This window comes from Dendroctonus ponderosae, unplaced genomic scaffold (genome assembly GCF_020466585.1).
Source record: "Dendroctonus ponderosae isolate FM_Combo_2020 unplaced genomic scaffold, Dpon_F_20191213v2 Dpon_F_20191213_3, whole genome shotgun sequence".
Taxonomy (NCBI): domain Eukaryota; kingdom Metazoa; phylum Arthropoda; class Insecta; order Coleoptera; family Curculionidae; genus Dendroctonus; species Dendroctonus ponderosae.
The window spans coordinates 1,261,560-1,286,638 of record NW_026018508.1 but is presented as its reverse complement, the minus strand read 5'-3'; the positions used below and the strand labels follow the sequence as shown (position 1 = coordinate 1,286,638).

At 36.3% G+C, this 25,079-nt stretch overlaps 1 protein-coding gene across 5 annotated transcripts in view; it reads left to right on the top strand.

The window, feature by feature from the left end:
• Nucleotides 1-25,079, top strand: part of LOC109542535 — a 58,229-nt gene that overhangs the window by 29,544 nt on the left and 3,606 nt on the right. For 4 of the 5 annotated variants that reach the window (XM_019911791.2, XM_019911795.2, XM_019911790.2 and 1 more), the window contains 12 exons: nt 4,430-4,706; nt 4,762-4,924; nt 5,966-6,172; nt 7,672-7,930; nt 7,990-8,095; nt 8,239-8,436; nt 12,666-12,905; nt 13,037-13,295; nt 18,066-18,229; nt 21,677-21,949; nt 22,010-22,300; nt 24,292-24,488. In XM_019911791.2, the coding sequence (XP_019767350.2) occupies nt 4,430-4,706; nt 4,762-4,924; nt 5,966-6,172; nt 7,672-7,930; nt 7,990-8,095; nt 8,239-8,436; nt 12,666-12,905; nt 13,037-13,295; nt 18,066-18,229; nt 21,677-21,949; nt 22,010-22,300; nt 24,292-24,488 (2,634 nt within the window). The remainder of the gene's footprint in view (nt 1-4,429; nt 4,707-4,761; nt 4,925-5,965; nt 6,173-7,671; nt 7,931-7,989; nt 8,096-8,238; nt 8,437-12,665; nt 12,906-13,036; nt 13,296-18,065; nt 18,230-21,676; nt 21,950-22,009; nt 22,301-24,291; nt 24,489-25,079) is intronic. The other variant, XM_019911796.2, reaches the window with a different exon arrangement.

Genomic DNA, 25,079 nt, shown 5'->3' with positions numbered 1-25,079 from the left:
TTTTTATGCCACTGGCGATTGAACTGTTTCAGCTTACTAGCTGCTCCCCGCCGCGATCTATACTAACTCGGCTTCCCAGTTCGCACCCACCAGACCGAAATGCGAGTTTCAGTCAGTCAGATATTGTTTAATTTTAGTTTTCTAGTCCATCTAGAACCTACTATTTTCCACGTCCTTATTATCCACATATGTCTAGCAGACCTACATGGGTGATTTGAGGTGAATCTTCTTTGGTTGAAATGAATTTGGAGCCACAAGGGAATTTAACAATATTACGGTCTTGCGGGTCTTTTGGATAGCAAAACTCACAAGATTTTTTAAATAAAGTTGTTTGGCTAGCTTAAATCCCAGGTATTTTACCTCGGACACTTTATTTATTGAAATGATTTGCACGATTAGTGGTGAAATAACTTGGTAATAGATAAAGATAATAGCTTTATTCGCGGTAGCCAATCAGGATCGGTTCGGAACTGATAACGAACCGAGTTAGGGCGCAGCTTCAGAACCGATCCTTCGTTCCGCGAGCGTTTTTAGTAGTACCAACAGGATTTAGTTACTTTGTGCCTAACACTAATTTTCCTAAACTGAAATGCAATGGAGTGAAAGTGGACAAGCGGATTTGCGGTGTTTTTTTACCCTGGTTTCTTTGCGAAAAGTGGCAATTTTTGTGGGGCCCAGGGGCTACAATCCCTGCTAGTTACATGACCGTTGGTGATACAATTGGGTACCACCGACGACCGTCGTATACTCCTTTTGTCTGTATCCCGTTTCTTAATTCAAATTTATGGCTTTGTTTCCATTCACCCTGAGGCGAAAAATTGCGATCATACGTAGACAACTCTAGGTTTATTTTTACATTGGCGTTCTAATCAAAATTAGTTAATTAAATGCGATATAAACATCAAAAAACTTAATAGTGAGTTACAAATTATTATGCATTTAAAAATATGWTTTTCTTGGCTTTTCTCTGACAAAAGTMTCAGCTTSAGTTTCGACTTTGGCATGTCGCGGGTGAAATTTGKGAGGAGTTAGACAAACGGATTTGATGTGTTTCTTCATGGTCATGGTTTCTGTGCGAAAAGTGGCAGTTTTTTATTAATTCGAATAAGAAAGAGTTTGTTTATGTTTATAGTTCAATTAATTAACTAATTTTGATCAGAAAGCCATTAAAAGGTAGGGCCACGTAAAAGGTAGGTTGGAATTGCCAACATGCTGGGTTTAAAGCTAAAAGTGACCAAGTTCAAAATTGCCGTATTTGAGTTCCAGTAGAGCTGTCTGAAGCGGATTTGCAGTTCTGCAAGTTTGATTGTGGTGTGCTCGACCCATTTAGCTTTAGAGTCACGGTTTATGGCCAGATATTTTGCTGTGTTTTCGTAAGAGAGTATATTTCCATTTATTGTTAACCTTTTTCGATTCGATTTTTTTACGCCATCTCTTCGTCTAACTTTGTAGGAACAACGTAAATTCTTCATCAGTTTTAGCCGTGGCTGCGTTAGCCGTGTCACCCGCGAATCTTGCCGTTACTACGTGTGTTATTTGCGGTAGGTCACTAGTGCACAGAAGATATAGGATTGGGCCCATTACGCTTCCCTGGGGTACTCCAGCTCGAATATCTTTGAAGTCTGAATACTGATTCGTGATTCACGCGGAACATTCTGTCTGTTATGTAAGATTTTAACAAGTTGATGAATTGCCTACTGGCAATAATTTGTTAAGTTTGTAGAGTAAACCTTCATGCCAGWCTTTATCGAATGCTTGCGATACTTCCAGAAARATCACTGAACACACCTCTTCTCCTTCCACAGCTTTTTCTATTATGTCGATCAGACGATGAACTTGTTCTCTTGTTGAGTGTCTGCCTAAATCCAAACTSACCAGTKTCACCAATCGGTAGTAGACTATTTTCTTGAATAATTGATTTCTATCGTTTGAGGAATATTTTTTCAAATAATTATGACATGACGGGCAGCAAGGAAATCGATTTGTAATGTTTTATTTCTGTAGCTTTTTTTCAGGCTTTAAAATCGTCTGCGTTTTTCCAATAAGCTGAGACATGCATCAGTGTAAATGTTGCGTTGACGTAACATTTTTAGTCCTTTCGTAGGTAACTTCTTTAACACTAGTCCAGGGATGAGATCGTATCCTTTTTTCGGGTTGAGGTTGTATTTCACCTCTCGTTTGAGCTATTTTAAGGTAACTTTTTTGATTGTTTTATGCCAATTATTTTCTATTTGTGGAGGCACTCATTTGACCCCATTGCCGCTTCCTTCGGAGTGAAGATATTTTGTAGATGAGTAGCGAAATTATCAGCTTTTTCCTCATCAGTTTTGGCATATTCGTCGTTTTATTTCCGGATTGGTGGTACATGAGTGATTTTCATTCTCAGTTTTTTCGTAGTTTTCCACAGGGAGTAGTTTGTACTTTTATCCGCTGTTAGATTTTCCAAGAACGAGTTTGCCGAATTTTCTTTTAGCTGCTGGATCACTTTAGATTTTTTTGAGATTTGGAATTTAACTTGGTTTTTATCGCAGGATCTCTGGCTGCTTCCCAATTTCGTCTGTTTCCTTTTATTTTTTTATCAGATTCCTCACTTCCATCGGGTAGTTAAATCCGGGGGTTCTATGGTGACGATGTTTTGGTGTTGGTCCAAACCGTTTGTTGCATTAATTCAGTAAAATTTGCCACTGCTTTATCGAGCTGATCCTTTGTGGTAAGATCAATATCTAGATTAATTTATTGAGCTATTTGGATCTTAAAACATTCCCAGTCTGTAGTCTTATTTATTATTATCTCACAGTTGGTTTTAAAGTTTTTTTTTAAGACAGTTTCACTGAGGTTATGATTACCGATGAATGATCTGAATCAAGGTCATAGTTGTCTTCAATGTTGATAAAATTGGATGCAATTTTTTTGGTTACAAAGAAATCTAAGACATCAGGAGTTTTATGTCTGACTGTTGGCCAATACGTTGGTTTACTAGATGAATGTAAGTTACACCCAATCTTATGGATGGGTATTTTGAGCTCTCTGCCTTTCGTATTATCCAGTCTGCAGCTCCAAGGTGAGTGTTTTGCCTTGAATTCCCCACCCAAGATGAATCTGTCACCCATGTGCTTGAGGATGAACATATAATATTTTTAGAGGTTATGACGAGGGGCAGGTAGACTGTTCCTACTTTAAAGTGTTGTTTTGTTGATAACGATTAATACGGTTAGCTGTATTTGATCCAACTGTATGCTGAGATCCTCATTATATTTTAAACTATTTTTTTCAATTTTTTATGAATATAGCGCTGCCACCGTTGGCTTAATTATCCGAATGAATAGTGTCGTCTACGTTGTATCCATTTATTTTAATGTGATTTTGTTCGGTGAGATGAGTTTGAGACAAAGCATATATCAATTTTGTTTTTCTTCAGATATACCGAAAATTCTTCTGTTCTGTCTCGAATGCCCATGTTAAAACCTGTAAATCTTTAAAAGCCATAATTATTTATTAGATTTACTTTTATTTGACGGAATTCTCCTACCCCCAAGTAATTAAAAAAATAATATATTTGTCTTCAAAAACTGACGAAGTCCCCCAAAGCCACTCAAACAAGTGCACTCATAGTAGTTGTATCAAAAACTACACTTTAATGATCAAGTTTCCAAAAGGATTCTGATTCACTTTTTGGCTCGGTTTTAGCGTGCATTTACCAAAAATTGATATTTTAGACTTGATCGGTTTTAGCTTTAAGCCCACGATATGTTCGCATTTTTTTTTTTTTCAAATGACATCTTTAGCCTTTAACTTTATTTCTCTGTGAATAGACTAATAAAGACATATATGAATTAGGAAAAGGAATGCAATGCTGGTGGCACCCATTGTACCCCAGCCAACAAAAAGTTGTCCGCAAACAAAAGTGTCCAGTCTTTCGTAACAAATCAAAAAAAGATAATGCCGGGAGCTAGTCCCGTTCAGACAGACACGTTCTGAACCAGTTCTTATTGTACCGCGAAYATAGAACTTTGGGTTCAGAACTAGTAGTTTTTTTACCGCGAACACCCAATGTAAGCGCATGCGATCAGTTCCGAACCAGTTCGGAATCGTTACCGCGACTAAAGCTAATACSCTCAACTTTCGTAGTATTTATCTTGAGTTTTTAATTATCGAAATACCACGTCAGAATACTGAAAGCATGGACATGGAACCACGTAGAGCGCGTTAACAARAACTTTGGGGATGTCAGTCTTTCCTGCTCTCTTGCGATAGGTGTCACACATTAATACGTATAAAATTTCTGCTCACTGCTAACAATGTTTATATTTTGTGCAATTAAATCATAATCATGCTCAATGGTTGACAGGCATAACAAGTTCTTAAAAATGTAGAAATTATACTCAATTGCATGTTTAGTGTCTATATTGAATAATTTCACTTGTTTCAGGTATTCCAAGAGCAAATCGAAGTCCCACGATAGTTTTAGATGAATTGATAAACTATGCTGAACGGGAACAAAGCGAAGAAGATGCTTCAACTGCGGCGCAACAACCTTTTGAACAGCCAGATGATGGTCAGAATGGTCTTGGGCAGCTTCAAGCGCTGGGTCCTATGATTTCGAATATTGTTCAAGACCTTGAGTCATCTCTTGACGATGTTAGAAATATCAGGGCTAATAATATATCGGGATCACGACCCGGTATGCTGAGCAGTTTTTCACAGAGGTTGGAAAGTGGCATCATTTCTTGCATTTTTATTCATGATTATTGTCTTATTTAGGATGGATAATATAATGGCCAATTCGGAAAACATGTTAAGGAATATGAGAAGTTTTGACCGTTTACCCAGTGGGCCCACCGAAAGCGCTAGATCTACAACAGAAAATGAACCACGTTGGAATTTCAATGATCCGGGATTTTATGTCCGAGATCTTCGAACTGAAGTAACACATTTTCTATATTCAATATCTCAATATATAATTATCCAATGGGCTCCTTACATGTTTTTAATTGTTATGACTTTTTTATGCCTATTAATTTTTTCTTTGGAACGTATCTCAAAATTAACTTTCTTGTTTTGAAACCTGCGAATGAACGACTCGTGTCTCGTTCATGAAGCAGAAAGATTGTAACCCTGTTTATTTTTTTTGAAACAGGTTAGTTAGCTGATTGCTCAGTCAACAGGTTTTTATTCTTATTTTCTAATTGTTTATATTTTGTGAATTGTTTTGTGGTTATAAAGGATGTCCCGTAAGCACATGATCAAAGGGATACTGCGATATTCTTTGCGTCAAAATAAGACCATCTGACCTAACTTTTATTGACAAAAAATGTTTGGCTCCTCTGCTATTGGATGCTGATGGTCAAAGTTCTTAAAAAAATATATCTTTTTTGAAATATCGGGAGAATGGTACGATGTATTTTGGTAAATCTTGCTGTGAATTTGTTCTTATGTAACTCATATTTTATTGAAACAATCGAGTTCAGCCGTTTTCGCCACTTGTTCAAATCGGCTGAACTCGATTGCTTCATCAAAATCAAATCAAAATATGAGTCTTACATAAAAACAAATTAACAGCGAGTTACACCAAAATACATCGTACCGTTTTCCCGATATTTCAAAAAAGATGTTTTTTTGTAGAACTGACCATTAATGGCAGAGGAGCCAGACATTTCTTTAAATAAAAATTAGGTCATCCAAAGAATATCGCAGTACCCTTTATAGTATAGAAATATTTTTATCGCAAAAAATGTTATAACACTTGAAAATCTAATTAATCAAAAGCCATCATCATCAGCTTATCCTAGTTCACTGCTCATAAGCCTACCGTAAATTAACCTTCAAAGTTCGGTCTGAAGCTTATTTTTAAAATTAAGAACTCAGCTACATGTTGCATTTGTACTTATTTGAATAAATAGGCACAAATGCAAAATGTTGAAAATTTGAATGAACCGCAATGAGCAGCGCTGAAAACTTTTTTCAGGCCTCAAACAATATGGAGACTGAAGGTACCACTAGTCCAGGGAATATGCAGGATATGTTTGGATATATGCACGCAGTAACCACAGACCATACATATCCTCGCAATCCAAATAGAACCGGTGCTATTGACAGAGTGCCGCCCCTTTTTAATTCATTACAATTTACTGTCTCCTACATAAATTCGCAATCCAGGCTTTTAAGGCGCAGGGTAAGTTATTTGATTTTGTGATTATTTTCTTATATCTGCGTTTTACAATGTTAGTAAACTGAACTGGGTTTCTTTTTTATTGGGTTCCCCAAATATACAGAGTCCGTCTTTGGGAGCTTACACTGAAAGTATCTGCCAAACCAAAATTAACTGTGTTCTAAAAATGTCAATACAAAGTAATTATGTGGGGGCTAAATCATTTAAAATACTCGCCACTGCCACTTCCAGTTATACCGGAAGTAAGTACTTACTCGCTTATGTTAAATCGAACGCCCTGTATATTATTACATTTTTAAATTATCTGTCGGATTTTAAGATCATTTTGTTAACTGGGTACGAAATTTCAACCGTTGTGGAATAACATACATTTTATTCCGGTATAATCGGAAGTGGTACCGACTTGCAGATATTTTAGATGATTTAGCCCCGACATCATAACCTTGTATTGAAATCCTCAGAACTTTCGTAGTTTTGGTTTGGCGAATACTTCTAGTGGAAGCTCCCAAAGACGGACTCTGTATCTGTAGGTCACCCTGATAAGTCTTGTCGATATATTTTTATAGCTAAATAATTTTTAAAGGGCTGACCCCAGTGGTTCATGCCAAAATAAAAAGTCATAATAAGTATTTTTTATTCGAAATCTTACAGCTCAGCAATCGATATATCAAAAGCTTTATTACTTCAAGTCAATCATATATGCCAAATATCCGCACCTATTTTGAAAAATTTACAAAATAGGGGTCAACAGTCTGGAGGTGTTCTCAGAGGGTATTTAAKKMGTAMAGCAAAAATACTYWMAAAAMTCACASWAMATGCCAMATGTWTGCAAAAACCTMMAAYATGAATGGCAATAAKGTATWTGACACYWGCAAGTGWCGTTTATTTATACGTMARTTAATAAATTTAACGGTTTTCTAAAACCRMTYATTTATGTTTCTTTTTTTCCTTAGAGAACACTTCAAATTAAGCACTTTCAGCGCAAAAAAATCCTCAATGCKSCATRAATTAAGCCGAAWRYACTTACTTTTGRAATTYASTTGTTMTTTGCWGYTAAATCGTGTTTTAAGTGTYARCAATTCATGAYTCCACATGCAAAACTGTCGCTAAGATGCATYKTTTKATWMATGAGTGCWGAAMATAWAWAAGTTTGAGCATCGTTTCGTACCACTCTCAAAACTCCACTACCCACGTACCACTCCAATTGAATGAAGTTATCTATTACCTGAAATAACCTAAATAATCTCATCCGATCCAAATTCAATAAATCTACATGCAGGTATCCAAGGAGACAATTTCCATRAACTTAATTTAAATTTAGCGTAAAAATGGTGATTTTTTTWMAAATTTTGTGTGTTTTTGGCYTAATTTACGGATTTTGGCTTAATTTAAAGTGTTCTTTAATATAAAACWAGAAAGAACTAAAGATTYGGAGGGACTCAAACGACACAATCACCTGCGTTAWAGCGTAATTTTTGTTAAATGAACATGGTTTTTATTAGGTGGAGAGCATTGAAAGAATCGACCGWGCCATGGTAGAAGTAGGTCAACTACAACTTATGAGAAACTTGGTAGCAGAAATGGTAAGACATATTCGGTCTTCAGCGGTAGAAAGTCGAAGCGCAGGTGTATCTAGTGTTCGGCAAATGATGGCAGGTACAAGAATTAGTGATACAAGTCCAACTGAATCTCCAAATGAAGATGGGGGAAATATGGGCAACCAGACCAGACCACAACCCGAAGTAGAAAATCCTCAACCTGGTAATCAGACTTTCGCGTATAATAATCTGTTTTTATCTTTGACTTGTTATGGTTTATAGGTCCAAGCTCAAGTACTGATCAACCAGGCCCTACTGCAGGCACTAGTACAGGAACTTCGCGTCGCAGTATGAATAGAAAAACTTATCCACCTTCCAGATATGTGAGGTGTGTTTTGAGTTTTAGTTTCCAGCATGTGAATTTTATAATTCGCATAATGCTTTGTTCAAACTTTCAGAAGAACATTGCTCATGAAAACGCCCTATCTTCCACCATTGTACTGTCTCGCAATATCGTAATCTTTGTTTCAGATTACCCAGAAGTAGTCCTAGACGGTCATTAGTTAATTGGTTTGCCAGATATGCCCCATCTCGGGGAGAACGCGGTAATAGACAAAGTAGAAGTGGGTCAGCTCGTCCGCCTCCAGTACCTACTTCTAACATAGGATCACATAATGTATTCAACTACACAACTATCAGTCCTTCCACGTTAACCCTAATGACAAGACGGTAAGATTTTGCCCAACTTTAGTTTATAAAATATGTTTTCCACTTGTTATGACACCTGTTATTTTTCAATTGAAGCAGAAATCGAAAATTGAAGACCCTGTTGCAAGAAGGGGATAAGTAACATTTACTGATTTTTATGATAATGTGGTGGGAATGATAATTTTTTTCCGGCCAAAAAGCGTTTAATTTCTCAACATAATCTCCTTTTAGCTCGAATTTTTTTGCGGTTGTTTTTGCTTCAAGTCAGCATCGAATATGTGCAAAAGATCTGAACAATATGCGCCAATGATCGTTTAACCATTTTCAAGGTAATCGATGTGAACACCGCGTGTATCCCAAAAACCTGTGGCCATCACCTTGTTGGCCGACAGACCGATTTTGGCCTTCTTTGGTACACGTTCACCTGAAGAAACTCACTGTTTTGCAATATTTGTGTAGGAAAGCTCTCAATGTGCTCATGAACTTGGTTCTTCAAATGTTCCGGAATTATGTCGTAAATTGGAAAACCAGGATACATAAACTGACGAGCACATGCTGCAATCTGGAAGAAGAGAAAACCGAGATTACGGAAATCGTCCAAGATTTCAACTAGGCAAACTATACTCCAACAATTCACAACCACAAAACAGACATTATGATAACATCAGCATAACGAACGTCGGATCAGAAGAAATTCCGGAATATCACCACGTGCGAAATAGAAGACGCCCTATTCCAAGTTAAGAATGGACGGACCCCCAATGCGGGCGGAATCACTACAGAGATGAAAACTAGGAGGTGTAACCACAATAGATTCAATAAAAATATTACTAAATAAATGTCTCTCCGAAGCCAAAGTGCCGGAAATTTGGAAAAACTCCGTTGTTGTCCAATTATACGAAAAAGGGGACATTCTCAAAATCGATCTATAACTTTACTATCACATTCTGTTAAACTATTAACCAAAATCTTTACTGATATACTAATAAATACATTTAACCACTACCAACCCCCCGAGCAAGGTGGATTTCGCAAAGGATACAGTACTGTAGGACACATCCAACCCGTGAGAACACTAACAGAAAAATTCAACGAATATAACGAGCCACTCCACCTAGCCTTCGTAGGCAACAACAAAGTCTCCGACACTATCGAGCTGTGGCTATCTTCAATTCAATGAATCAAGCCAGAAGAGGCAGCGGATACCGAAACCTCTTAAAATACATTTGCGACAATGCTATCATCCAGGTCAAAATTGCAAAAGACCTTATTACAGATAAAATACCTATGAAAAGAGGAGTGCGACAAGGTGACACTGCACTTAAACTCTACCCTCGCTATGGAAGATATCTTCAAGGATCTGAACTGGGAAACAAAAGACATCAACATCGACGGCCGGTATCTTAATCGTCTCCAATTCGCGGACGACATTGTCTTAATCAGCAATGACACGGAAGAACTCCAACAGATGTTAGTCGAACTGAAGACAACATCAGCAGAAAAAGCCTTAGAGTGAATGCCACGAATATCAAGATCATGACTGCGCAGGATACCATATTCAGGAAATAAGTAGTCGAATGCGAATGACTTGGGCGGCTACCGAAAAACTAAGCTTTATCCTAAAGAACCTACAAAATACCCACAAACTTAATAATAGTGCATAAGAAATTTTAGACTATTATTGAAGACAAGTAATGAGTTCACAAAACGAAGCAGCGCCTCACAGCCAAGACGGGTCCACTTGAACAGGACTTACGCTGACCGGAAGCAATTCCTGACGCAACAGGAACTTGAATATGAAATTTATCGTTCGTCTAGTTAAGAACCTTTTTTTATCAAGCGGATCAGAGTTTGACCTATCAGATTCCCTTTCAGATTCTGAAGATGAAGGAGGAATACAGCAATTTCCAGAAGATGTTGGAGAGCCCACCGCTGTTGCACAACGCAACCTCACGATCATACGTATGGCTTTGGTTACGAAGATAATTCACCAAATAACTTGAGTACTTCAGACAAATCGTGAATCACTGCATGGAAAGAATTAACAGTTTATGAATTCAGAACATTTCTTGGCCTTCTGTATCAATGGGAACAATTCGGTTATCAATCAAATATTGAACCATATTTACACTCTTCCACTCGCTCTATAAGACTATCTTTAATGTTCATGTTAATCTTTGATGGAACACTGTCACTATAGTTTCCAAAAGTCATACATGCAATATTTTTTACATTGAGAGATAATTTATTTGATACCAACCACTCATCAACAATTTTTAATTGAGCATTCTTTCTTGCTGCAACTTCACTCCAAGATCACCAGTAGCAATCACCGCAGTATCATCTGTATACGATAAAATTGATTCAATGGGAATCTTCAAGATATCATTTATATACACAATGAAAAGCAACGGTCCCAAAACTGAACCTTGTGAAACACCATTTGTTCCACAAGGTCATATAATCACTATATGTTTCATTTATTTTGACTCTTAGTGATCTATTACTAAGATAGCTTGAAAGGAGATCCAGATCCGTTCTGTGCTGATTGGAAAGACGTATTCTTTTGGATCTTTAACTGCTTTTTTTGCTTCTACAATGAATTTTTAGACATCATGTTTTTAAGCAAAATTTTACTAAAATGGCGATAATCTGCCAACGTCGCAAGTAAGAAAAAAACAATTTACTGTGCATATGCAGCGTTTCAAGCTGTATTCCGTGCGCAATGAAAAATGAGTAGTTCTATTTTAAAAAATACACTTCTATTTGATCTTGCCTTGCTTTTCTGGGACACTCTGTATCATATAAGATATTTTAAAAATGTGCGCACTTTGTGCGTCAAAAACTTTTATATGAAACTATTTTTCGAAAGTTCAACTCCAACGGCAATAATGGACTCTCTCGCACTAAAAAACCACCCTGTATGTAAGTAATTGATATTATTTCTTTTTTTTTCAATTTTTCCATTAATAATTCTCCAGAGTTTTCTGGGATTGTTCAAATTATTTTCAATTTGTTTGTTGTCATATATAATCTTAGTATCCAATAATACCTGTATCCAATAATACCTGTACAATGTATTGCTTTTTTAGTTCTTCATTTGTACAATATTTTTGCTATAAATGATATAGAAATTTCTTATTCATAGAATCATAGATGGATCATTCTTATATACAAGTGTAGCAGAGTCAATGCAAGTGTCCTCCTATTTATTAATTTATCTGTTGCTGTGTTAGGATCATGGACCAATACTTTTCTCGCCAGTCTATTGTTCCAGCTATTTTATTTCATTTATTATCATTTATTCTAGTATTTGAAAAGTTTCTTTCAGTTTTCAACTTATTAATTGGATAGTGATCAGTTAAGAAATGTTTTAATTCATATGTGACTGTGTTAATATTTTTAGTTTTAATCTGACATTATCAATACAAAATCCTTTACGTTTGATTGATACGAAAAAAGAAAATTTGACCCAATTTGATTGGTTTTTGTTGATAATATTCAAATAATCTAGTTAAATCGTAGACTAAAACCGTCTAGAGTATAACCTACCTTACATTTCTCTACAAGTTTTAGTTCCATGTAGAAGGGTTGCGAATTCTTTTTCGTAATTGCTTTCAACGGGAGATGTAAAACTTTCCTTAAACTTAATCAATTATCACAATAACTTTCAGCATTGTAAACAGTAGCCATAGCAATCAGTGTTCGGTGTTGCACTGTGGTTGTAACGAAGCTTCAAAAAGTCATAGCGGAATGTTATATCACATGGCCGCTACGAGCCGTCTAATTGGTCGAAGCGGAGATTGCCGACTTTGATTCTAAACCACTGATGGAAATTGGCGTGTTTGAGTTTAAGCCAAAGGTATCGTGCTATTTTATTATAGCGATACTGCCGCTATTTATTCTCCCATTCGGCATTCTCGTACGAAGAGCAAAAAACGAAGAATTTGTTGTATCTTACTAAATTTCGTCAAAAAGTGGATATTACCGCTTTCAGTACTAGGTCCCTCATATCCCCTTCTTGCATCTCACTCTTCAATTATAGACAGTGTGATTGAAAATTGACGGCACACCTTTTGAGTAGTTACTCTGGTTTGCTTGAATGGTACAATAAAAATGTTAAGAAGCATTTTTGTACAAAACAATTTAGGTAAATTCGAGATTAAAAAATGTCTAGAATTTGCGGTCCTCGTTTGTCGTTGTACTTTCTGGATACCCTGTATTAATAAATAAAATGTTGTTTTCTGCAGGCTAGAGCGGTTGTTGACCGAACAGATGAGAGTATTGACCAGGACGCAAGACCCTCCTAGTTCGCCTTCTTGTCAGTCGAATGTAACTGTAGACTTAGGCGAACATATCTTAGCATTAAGACTACACGGCTGCTTTATGCGCATGCACCGAGTACTGGGCAGTAACATGAACCCTAGTCTGCTTCGATGCTTAACATCAGATCGGCGTGGAGCTGCTGTCACTCAGGATGGTGCTGTCAGGTAACCGAAAATTCAATTTTGCATATAATTTATATTAAAATAAATTAAATATTCATTAATAAATAACAATGCGCCATTCCTCTAATCGAAATTGGAACATTTTATAAAAACGTACTTATATTTGTTACCAGATATTCGGTTCGTCACACATTAAGTCTCATTGTGGATGGGATGAGTCGTTACATTGAAGAATTAGGTAATGGTACAATATCGAACAGCATGCGACTTCAGATACATGCTGTTCTGGCTATGTCAGTCCTCTTGGCGGAAGTAGTGCTGCTGCAAGTTGTTGACTCAATTCCGGCCTTTCCTGGCACCAATATGAACGCCATGCAAAGCGCATTGACAGGTACTGCTGACGGCACCTACCTCCGATTGTTCAACAACAGAGTAAGACAATCATTTTTTTATTTCATTTATAAATAATGTGCGCCGTAAGCACATGATGAAATGGGCTTCTCTGCTATTGATGGCCAAAGCTCTTCAAAAAAAATATATGGGTTTTGAAATATCGGAAGGATGGTCTCACGAAAATAAGAACCAAGTTTTTAGCAAAATATGACCCTGACGTAGGAACATTATCATAATCCAGCTTCTTCTCACTCCACTGCTGGACAGAAGCCTCCTGCCTACTTGTGTTCTATCCGCATATCGTCGGCCCATCTCGTCGGTTGTCTGCCCTGACTTCTATTTTTACGGGGTCTCCATTATAATAGTCTTTTGGTCCATCTATCATCGTTGAATCGTGCTACATGTCCTGCAAATCTCCCTTTTAGCTTTGTTATTTTCTCTATGATGTCCTCTATCCCCGTTCTTCTTCGAATTTCCGTGTTCTTTACGTGGTCTGTAAGCTTAATTCCCAATATTGACCTTTCCATTCTCCTCTGGGATATCCTTAACTTTTAGTGAGGGTTAATCTGTCGCATTTGTATGTTGCCACTGGAAGTTCCTTTTAAGGCTCATAGGGATTTCCCTATCAAATACGTTCTTCAATTTGCCGTATGCATCCCAACCTAAACCAATTCTTTTTTATATCTCTGGTATCCGGTTGTCTCTAGTGATTTTTAATTCGTGACCTTTTTCTTCTAGTGCCTATCCGTTAGCGAATGTTGGCAATCATTCTAGCAATGATAATTTTATTTGTTGCTGCTCTGAATACTCCCGTTGTTGATATTTCAATCAGTTCTTCAGCCAGAATATTCGTCTTCTTCCAACGCTTCTCTTGCCCTGCACTTTACCCTGTAAAATGGATTTTAGTAGATTGCATTTGGTCTCGTTTCTCATTATGTGCCCCAGATATTCCAATTTTCTACGTTTCTACTGTGTATATTATTTATTTTTCATTATTTAGTTTTTGAAGTATTCGGGTGTTTGATATTTTGTCCTCCCATGATATTTTGAGGATTCTTCTATATGTCCACAACTCGAATGGCTCCAGTATCATTCTTATTGCCTCCGTTAAGGTTCAAGACTATACTCCGTATAACAAGAGAATACGTAGCATCGGAGCAGTCTGAATTTCAGTTCTAAATTCAAATTTTGTGTTGAATAATTTGGACACTTGATTGAAGGCTGTTCTTGCCTTTTCAATTCTTGTTCTTATTTCTTGGGAATGGTCTCATTGTTCATTTAGTACTGTGCCGAGATATGTGTATGTTGTCGTTCTTTCTACCGCTTTCTCATTGATGGTAAACTTTAGTTCTCCAATTCTTTCCCTACTAATTACCATGACTTTTGTTTTACTGATGTTGACTTCTAGATCATATTTCTTACTTACTGCCACTACCCTGTCCAATAAAAGCTGCAGTCCTTGTGCAGTGTCTGCAAATAGGGCGGTGTCATCGACATATCTCAAATTATTTATTCCTCGGCCATTTAGTAGTAACCCTGCCTCCCTGTATTCTAGAGCTTCTTGGAAAATTGCCTCTGTGTACATGTTGAATATGAGAGGTGACAATATACACCTCTGGCGTACTACTCTTAAGATTTGCACTTCCTCTGTTTTGGCATGGTTAATTCTAACAGAAGCTGCTTGATTCCAGTATAAGTTCTTAATTATGTGTAGATATTTTCCGTCAACTCCCAAATCTTTCAGAACTTCCATCATTTTGTTTTGTTGAACTTTATCAAACGCCTTTTGAAACCAGCATACACCTCACAATTCATATATCTGCAACGCTGGAACAAGCACCTGTGCAGGGAAAAACGCATCTCTTGTTACAAGTCCCTTCATAAAACCAAACTGTGTTGGCGATATATGTTGTTCACAGAGTTTGTACAGTCTCCGATGAATGATTTTTAAAAATAATTTTAATAAGTGACTCATACGGCTTATTGTTCTATAGTCACTGCACTTTTTGGCCTCCCGATTCTTTGGGAGAACTGGGGTATTTTCTACTGTTGTATATTTTATTGAATATAATAGTTAGTTCTCTTTTGAAATCCTTATCAAAAAGTTTGGCAATCTCTGACTGCACCTCATCTGGACCAGCCGCCATTCCATCCTTGAGGGTCGTCATTGCTGCCACAACTTCAGTCTAAAAGGATGTCCGGTCCTGTTATGGCGTTTGTTATTTGTTCGATGTCTACAATTGTTTCGCCTTGTTCATTTTCCATTTTACCTATTGATTTATTCTTGAATTTTCCTGTTCTTTCCTTGATCTTCTTATTCACATACACCAAATGTGTCGTGCTTTGAATGTGCTATTTCAATCTCTTTGAACTTGTCCTTGAGTTGTCCATTGGTTCTCTGATGTCTCTCCTAATCTGGTTATTGATGGATCTATATATGTTCGTGCCAGTATTTATTTTAGGCTTCCTTCTTTCTTCCATCAATTTCAGTATCTCTTCAGTCATCCAGGGTTTCCGCTTGTCTATATTTGCCATTAGTATTTCTTTCTTTATTGTTTTTGTGACTGTGACTATTTTCTCTAATTTCCTCGACCTCTGCTCTGTTTTTACATCCCGAAAGGCGTTACTTATTAGGTTCATGGCCTGAGTTCTTACCTCAGGTTTATTGATCTTTCTTCTATTATAAGTGGTTGTGCTTTGTTTTGCTTTCAGTTTCTTCCATTGTACTCTAAATTCCGCTACCAATAAATTGTGATCCCAGTCTATGTCCGCTCTCGAATAAGTTTTTGCCATCTAACAGTTGTTTCTATATCTTTGATTAACCCTTATGTAGTCGATTCGGTTTCTTATGATAGTACCATCTTTTCCATCTTTTGGTGCTTTCCAGGTATATAAGCGGCGCGGAGGCATCTCGAAAAATGTGTTCATTATAACCAAATCGTTTTATCCTGTAAAAGTACAGAGTTTTTCTCCACACGCATTTCTTACTCCAAGTCCATGGGGTCCAATATGGTTGCCTGATCTTCCTCGTCCCACTTTTGAATTTAATTACAAATTATTTATATCTTCATTTTCATGTTCACTAGTGTGTACCTGCACCTGTATGATGTTGACATTTGTTGGAGTTGCTTTTATTTGGACTAGCATTATTCTTTCATTGACGGCCCCAAAGTTTGTGACATTTCGTGCAGTATGACTTGTACCCTCTATTTATATTTGGCGGGGTATTCTGAGTAGTATATTCTATGTTATTCAAATCAAAATATCACAGTAGTTTGCATCTGGCCATCTCATTCACTCATCACTTATTCCCAAAATGTAATTTTCAGTCGCTCCATTTATTTAATGGAGTTTTGTATTTTACCTGTTTGGGCCATGGTTCTCACATTCTAGGTACCCAGTCTTGTACGTTGTTGACCGATTTCTTGTGTCTTCACATAGTCGGTTACATTTTATGGTTTTCTGTAATTAAAGGTTTTTTAACGGTTTAAATTGCGTGTTGGCGAGTTGGACAGGGTTTGGAGTTAGAGAAGGGTATATATAGCTGGGAGTGATTTAGGTTAGGACATGGTTTCTCCTGGGTTGAGGTACTTAAGGAAATATATGAGCTCTCTTAGACAAGTTTGCTATTCCTGAAGTAGGTTTATTTTCTATAAGAAAGGAAGGAAAGAAGCGAGTGTGTACATACTGAAGAAAATCCAATCAAAGGAGATGTAAATTTGTAATATAGTGTGTATTTGAGATGTAAATTTGTAATATAATCCTGAGTGTGGTTTAATTCAACCCTTGAATATAAATATGGCCTAGCGCTTTCAACTGTTTAGTAATCATAAGGGCCGTCGTTAAATTATAAGCACACCCCAAGAGTGCAGAACAATGCATGTCAACCAGCGGTAGGGCGGTCAGAGAAACACGAAAAACACACGACGGGAAACGGACCAACATGAAACTAGTCACATTAAAGTTCTTAAAATTATATTCACAATTAAAGTCAAACATTAAAACTTCGAATTAAAAATATTTAAAAATTATCAAAAAAATCCAAAAAAATTAAACTTTGAAGCAAAAACCCCGGACTGGTCGAAATGAGTAGTCAGGCGACCAGTCCAATTGGACTTAACTTTCAATTCAAGGGTTGTATTAAACCACACCTAGGATTATATACACACTATAATACAAATTTGCATCACCTTTGATTGGATTTATCTTCTGTCGGGATCGCAAAAGAGTATCTACCCGATATATATCGGACCTACGTAGAAAGAAATCCACAGCAAATTTCAGTAAAATTCATCTGAGCGCTTTTCCGATATTCCAAAAAAAACTTAATTGAAGTTTTGTTAATGTAAAAAGTTGATGAATGTCTAAAATTGTCAGTTGACAAGAGAACATAAATAAGATTTTTGCTCAAAAATTATGAATGCTACAAGATTTTACAAAGAGGACTTTCATAAACTCAAAAAAAGTCAGTTGATTCCCGCTACCAAATAAAAAGTTTTTGTACCAAGACACGCAAGAATCCTTCACTTGTCCCAAGCGGATGAACTCGATTGTTTCATCAAAAGATGAGTCTTACATAAATTCACAGCGAGTTTCAGTAAAATTAATTGTACCAGACGTACGAACTTTGAACATCGGTAGCAGAGCAGCCAGACATTTTTTCTTAATAAAAGGTCAGATCGTCTTCTTTTGATCCAAGGAATACTGCATGTGCTTACGGGTTTCCCTGAACATCTATGTTGTATATGACATAATGATATCCTAATTGTTTTAATCATATAGTATTAATAAAGGTGGACATTTTTTCAGCACGCAGTTCCTGGTGGTTACATCATAGCGCGTAGTTTAAAACTAATGAGACTGGCAATAAGATATGCTAATAGAGCATTAGACGAAACATATAGATTGAGACGAAATGTATTGATACCTAGGCACGATATAGATAGAAGGATACTTTTCGGCACTATTAACACGTAAGTTTATTGATATTTCTGGTATGTTTTTCAAATTGCGGCGATCTCCTAGACATAAGCTTGTGTAAGTGTAAATACTAGGAGTTTTGAAAAGCGCCCGCAACTTAAAGGATATTTTATCGTTACTCTGGATTAAAAAACCAATTCGATTTCTGTCAGGTTTATTTCTGGTTGTTTAAAATCCACAGTAATTTCAAAAATAGGCAAAATAAGCACCATGTACCACCTACTCAATACCCTGCAATCCTTATCATAATAGTGTCTGTTCTATCAATTCAGTTTTCAGTTTTGGTACAGAGGTAGAACGTCATGAGCTTAATTGGTTAGAGTACCCATTTCTAACTTCAGATGAAAACCCGGCCTACTACGACTTTGCGAATAGGGGCAATTCGTAATATTTTGCGATGCGTTAGAGATATCGGAAAAAATTACTAGAAAAAATTGTTTAGAATGTTGAATTTTTACGCAGTCCAAATTTTCGTAACAGTATTCACTATGCCATGGAAGCAAATTTGCCGCCTCTAATAATTCTCCATTTGACATTAATTGTGTCAGTGCGCTGACAAAATGCCTATGAAACAGGAAGGGTGAGCAACAAAAACAGTAGCTGAGAAATTTGGAAAACTGAATTACGGTCGATGGCGTATTGGACGTTTAAGGAGAAGGCGATGCATGATATATCTGTATTTATACAACGAAGTCATCGGATATGCTCTATCGACGTAAAATATTTTCGGCATCGCGAGGTTGTCTCTTATATCGGCAAGTACACACAATTTTTGTATTTTATGTAGTTTTCGGTTTAAAGCGGTTTTCAAAATATTAAATAAAATTTCAAATATTAAAGAAATACTGACCTTTCGGCAAGAGATAAAAATTGCTCCAATTACATTTTTTCAAATAGAACATCCTGCATATTAGTTCAAATACGGAAAGACCATTAAATTCCCTATGAAATGATTTGTCATATTTCTATACCTAAAACATAAAATAGCCATGAAATGTCACAATAGTTGAAGATTTTGCGATTCTTCAAACTACTAGTTAGCTTAGTTACAGAAACAGCTTTTGTGCGTTTTTATACAGGTTACATTTTATTATTAACAAAATGGAGAGAGGCAATTATTCGAACGAAGTTTTAATAAAACTAGTTATTCTTCACGTCGTCGTAAGTCAACGAAATGTATCTTAATTTTAAGCAAATGAATGCAAATAAGTCTGCACGAATATGAAACAATTTAATTATTTTCGGAAAACTGGATTGAAACATGTAAGCGAAAGCATAACTGAGAATTCCAAAAAGATGCCTAATAAATACTGTAAAACTAATTACAATACATTTTCAAAATGACGGTCATTGCTTTCCAAGCACTTTAAAATTCGTACAGTTAGAGATTGGTTTGTGTCCCTCTATAACTCATTAACATCCAGTTCTCCAGTGCAGTCGTTGATTCGACGATGCAAATCCCCTATATTGTTGACCGGAGACTTTTAAACATTTTTAATAATTAAAAACAAAGTAAACATTAAATCTCATTCTCCGATGATAGTCTTCTGGCTTCAAGGCTTGGATTTTTGTAAACTTGTACGGATGCTTGATCAGCTTCCTTTGAATGGCACTATTTGTATAAGCCCAAATCGTCTTCTGCCCCTCGAACAGACTTCGAGATATTCATGGAAGTATGCTAAAAGATTTACAATGTTGTCTTCATCAGAAGTTACAGGTTTTGGTAACTTTGGTTTGGCTTTCAGTTTAATGTCATATATCGTTTCATAAGGAATTTAATGGTCTTCCCGTATTTGAACTAATATATAGGGTGTTCTATTTGATAAAATGTAATTGGAGCAGCCCGATCACTCCGTTGTACAAGTTTGCTCGGTTGTTGTACAGTTAGATCGTGTGGCTGGTTCTCTTTAAACGTCTAATACGCCATCGACCGTGAATCATCCTGTATATAAAGTAATATCAACCCTTAATATTAAGCTGCGATGTGTGATCCAAATATTTGGAAATAATTAAAACTGATATAATGAGGGTACGCATTGAAATGCAGGAATTTACATAATTTATTTGGAATCTGCATTGAAAAACTAAATTTTGAAACATATACATCATCTCAGATAATTAGAGTTATGAGTTTATAATGTTTAATGAGTGAAACAATTTTTCTTGATCCTTGATGGTGGGAAGTACACAGTTTCGCCATTCACTTTTACCCATTACAATGACAATTTACCTTTCTGCCTGACATTTATAGTATATTATATTGCCTCGTGTCCCATATACTATTTTTCTTGATCCTCGGTAGAAACTAGCCGGGAAAAGTATAAGCTTTTGAAAAAAAATAGCTTTGAAAATGTTGTCGAAACAGTCAAGCTGTTAGCGTGCGTGGCGAAAGTAATAACTTTCGCCACGTGTAGTGGCGGAACTTCGACTTTCGTCTCTTGTACCGTAATATACTATAAATCAATATAGGCATTTATCCGTGCAGTAGCAAAAAAAATCTATATGTATTTCGGTCGAGAAGGATATTAAATACCTCGCACATTATATTGTTCGGCGCTACGCGCCCCAGGTTATAAAAGTGCTCGGTGTATAATATTAGGAGTTGGAATTAGTTTTGAAGGTTTTCTAATAAATGGCGTTATAAACGTATGTTGCATCTGGGCACTCCAAAACTATATTATAGTTTGGATTGTAAGTATGTGTCATCTTGCGCAAGTGTAAACAACATACATTCCAAGACCATTCAATATGCCTACTTTCGTGCCGAATAACGGCAATTTGCGGAAAGCTTTATTGTTCTGCTTCCATTTGAAGAAAACTGCTGCTACGAGTCGTTTGCTGCTCGAGGAAGCTTACGAGAGTTATAGTCCATCGATTTCAACATGTGAGTACTGGCTTCAACGCTTCAAAAGTGGATTGATTACGTTAACTCCAAGCGTAAAAATTGTATGGATACCCCGGCCACACATCGTCATCAACGCTAAGAACGAATATCTATGGATCCAAGCTCATGCTCTGTATTTGGTGGGATCAGCTGGACATCATATATCGTCCGTCAAATCCGTCAAAAAGTACTTGGAGGCGTTGAAATGGGGTGTTCTACCGCACCCACCGTATTCCCCAGATGTTGCCCCGTCCGATTACTACTTGTTCCGATCGCATATGGCTTGGCTGACCAGCACTTCACCGCTTACGAGGAAACGAAAAAATGGATCGCATCAAAAGACGAACTATTCTTCCGAGCTGGTATCTGAAAATTGACGGAAGGATGGGAAATTAGTGGCTAGCGATGGACAATACTTTGAATAATCCATTTGTAACCATTTTTGCTCACTACAGCCTCAAATTTCGAAAAAAAACTTTTAAAACTAATTCCAACTCCTAATAGCTCACTTATCTACATAGGTATTAATATAATATAACAAACTTTTGCTTTATAGATGTTTGCGAATAATAAAAAGAATTCAAACGCGGAATGTCACACATCCGGTTTCCGAAGCCACTGCAGAAAACAGTTCAACTCCAGCGGGTTCATCCGATAATTCATCAGAGAGGACCGCTGCTGATCTTTACAGTGAAACATTTTACAGTACCATTCATAGCCTAATTGCGAGATACTCCGACAGCAGAGAAGAAGACGTTCCAAGTCAGCCATCAGGACCTAGGGATAGGGCTGAGAGTACTAATGATTTATCGAGCAATAACGAAAACAGGTACAATACTACTACTAAATACATCAGTACGGACTTCTTTAAATCTTATCTTTTTTGCAGCGATGATGATGCTGATGATCCGGAAGAACCAGATTGGTTTTATCAACGACACAGCAGTAACCCTAACGGGTCTAACAACAGCAGACATCTATATCGAACGAACAATGTCAACTTGGCACCTCAACCATCCATTATACTACCTCGTGCGTCAGTCAGATTTTGGAACGTTCCTTCGGTTCAAGTTAATGACGTACCTGTCTCGGAACCATCCGTTTTTTCGGTTCATAGACTGATGGCCCATAGACGTTTTGCCGAACGCGTGTCGGAGTTAAGGTACAGTTCTGCGCAAAGGTAAAGTACATACTTTTCTAATATATTGCAGCTTTCTGACCAAGGCGATTGCCAAAAAATGGCAGTAAGTTTTTTCTCAATTTTCAAACGACTTATTCTTGCAAAGTATTCAAAAAAAGTGATGCGATACGATTTATTGCGCCATTTGTCAACAAGTTCAGGGGTACCAAAATAAACTCCTGGACAAAATTAACGTTTCAAGATGAAATTATCGAAATTAATCATTATTTCGTTTATTTTTTTTAAGTTTCAAATTATACAACCTACGTGATATTATTTTGATTTAATTTCCTGACTGCCTGTAATTGTTTTATATTTTTTCTTTCCTAGGTTTCAGTCAAAATGTGAAATAAAAATGTTCATATTGTTTATTTCATATTACGTTTCGGCGAGACAACAGCGCCATCATGAAATTTAAAATTCAACACAAACTACAAACACTAATTTACTATTAAAATTTGTTGTACAAAAATTATAATTTACAAAGCATTAAAACGTCCATTAGTTCTTAAGGAAAAACTACGTGATATTGTAATAAAATGTTTTCCATTAATGTTTGACAAATTATAATGGTTGAGTCTGGGAAAAAATCAATTAACACAAAAAAAATAACGTCGTGCAATATAATGTACCCATTAATAAAATGTTTCAAAAAATTAAAAGTGTAATTGAATAGCAAGAATTTGAATTGCTTCTCTTGAATAAAGAACGCATCGCATTTTCCTAACATTCATTTTTGTCAAGACGAATTTTGCTACTGAGTATTAAAAAAACTTGTTAAGTAACTTCTTAGACTTATTTGTTTGGAAAATATTTCTATGATAAGTTTTAGTGTTTGGAATCGTGAGCTGAAGTAGAAGCGATTTTAGAATTACTAAATTTACTTGTAGTTGCAGAGAAAAAAGGCATGGTATCTAACAATTAACACTTTTGATATAAGTGATGAAGAGATTGTCAAGAGTTTAAGACTAAATAAGCAGCTGGGGCTTCACTTAATAAATCAAGTAACCGCATATCTTCGAGCACCAAGCAGAAAGTCTGCTATAAGTATGAAACTAAAAGTAGGCCGCCGGAAGACTGCAAATATAAAATGCTGCATACTTAAATTGATTTTTTATAAAATTTCATAATTTTCAATTTAAATTGCGAGTTTTTACATTTTTAACACTTATTATTTCATTAATTCGTTCACTGTTATCACGGACTTATGTTATGCACACCAATATTGCCTGCTGATAGAGATACATAAAAAAAGATAACAAATATGACTTATTATTTTTTCTTGTAACTCTTGCAAACTACTAGCAAGAGAACCAGAGAACAACTCATGTGGTCATTATAGACGCCTTCCTTTCCTTTTTTCTGCAATTCACACAGTAAATTACACTTAAAGTACACATTTATTTGGAAAAATCCAACGCTATATATTTGTATTTAACTTGGAAGTCAATTAAATGCCCCAAATATTCCGGTATTATTGTAAGTTCAGACAACACGTAATATAAAACCAAATATACTTATGGCTCCTCAGGGAAAACCTTGTATAATATTTTTGAACAACAACGCTTATCACATCGCTTCCTAGGCATTGGAGAATACGATTTTCGAACCGTAGTAGAAAAGCCGAGGAAGTGAACGATCACATTGACTATGGGATCGTTCACGTTCTTTCGAACTGGATAATTGGCCGCCAGTTAGTAAACCTATTTCCTTGCCTTCGCCAGAGACGCTCACGCTTATCTGGTGAATTTAGACTATCTGTCGTTTCATTCGAGAACAAAACCATCAGTTCCAGTCATCGAGGGTTAAATTTCTGTGTGCCTTAGCAAACACTTTTCTCAATTCTCCATGGTATTTCAAATAGGATATTTGCCTTAAATTTACTTCTTAGATAATTATGCTCAGATCTGTCAGCAACTATGACTCATCTACATACACATGCAAACGTTTTCTCGTCGTCATAAATGTGATAATTTATTTCTTTTTCTCAGGGCCAATCCTAGAGTCGGTTTGTTCAGACCTAGATTTTTACATCCGCTATATGCCAGTTTAAATCCGTTTGACGCAGACCTAGATGATCCTCAAAGAGATCAAATATACGATAGTGATATGATAGCAACAGTGACACCCAACCATCGAATTCAGGTTTGGGATATATCCAATGGACAGATACCGGGTATTAGCAACTGTAAGTTTATGTATTTTTTAAGCAAGTTTTATACCTACAACAATTTTATTTAAATCATCTTATGATTGATAAACTTTCGCAGATTTCAATTAGATTGCTCCCAAACATGCGGTTGCAATTTTAACGGCCCAATACAGGGTGATTCAAAATTGGCGTCATTCCTCTGGAGGTGTTGTCTGGCGCTGTTATAGGAGTACAGAAAAAATAGTAAAATAAATTAATTGTTATTAAAAACTGAGAAATTTGCAAAAAACCATATCAGAAATACGGCAGCAATGTTTTTCAAGGTAATCTAGCTAATTAATATTGCGCAAATACCTGTTCCTTCGTAATTATTTAAAACTTCGGTAGCCATGGAATTATACAGACTGACAATAAGATAGACAAGGATAAACGGTACATTCAACAAGATTTGTTGACGAAATGTCAACCTGTTCTCATAACCTCGAATTCTGCGGGGTTTTGCGTTTACATAAATTCTTCATACAACACCAAACATTTGAATGGTTAACTCCAAACAAGCTAGTGCGTGTGTAATCTCTTTATTATCCACTCTTATCAAGCAGCTTTTCGTATTCAGTTAATTAACTC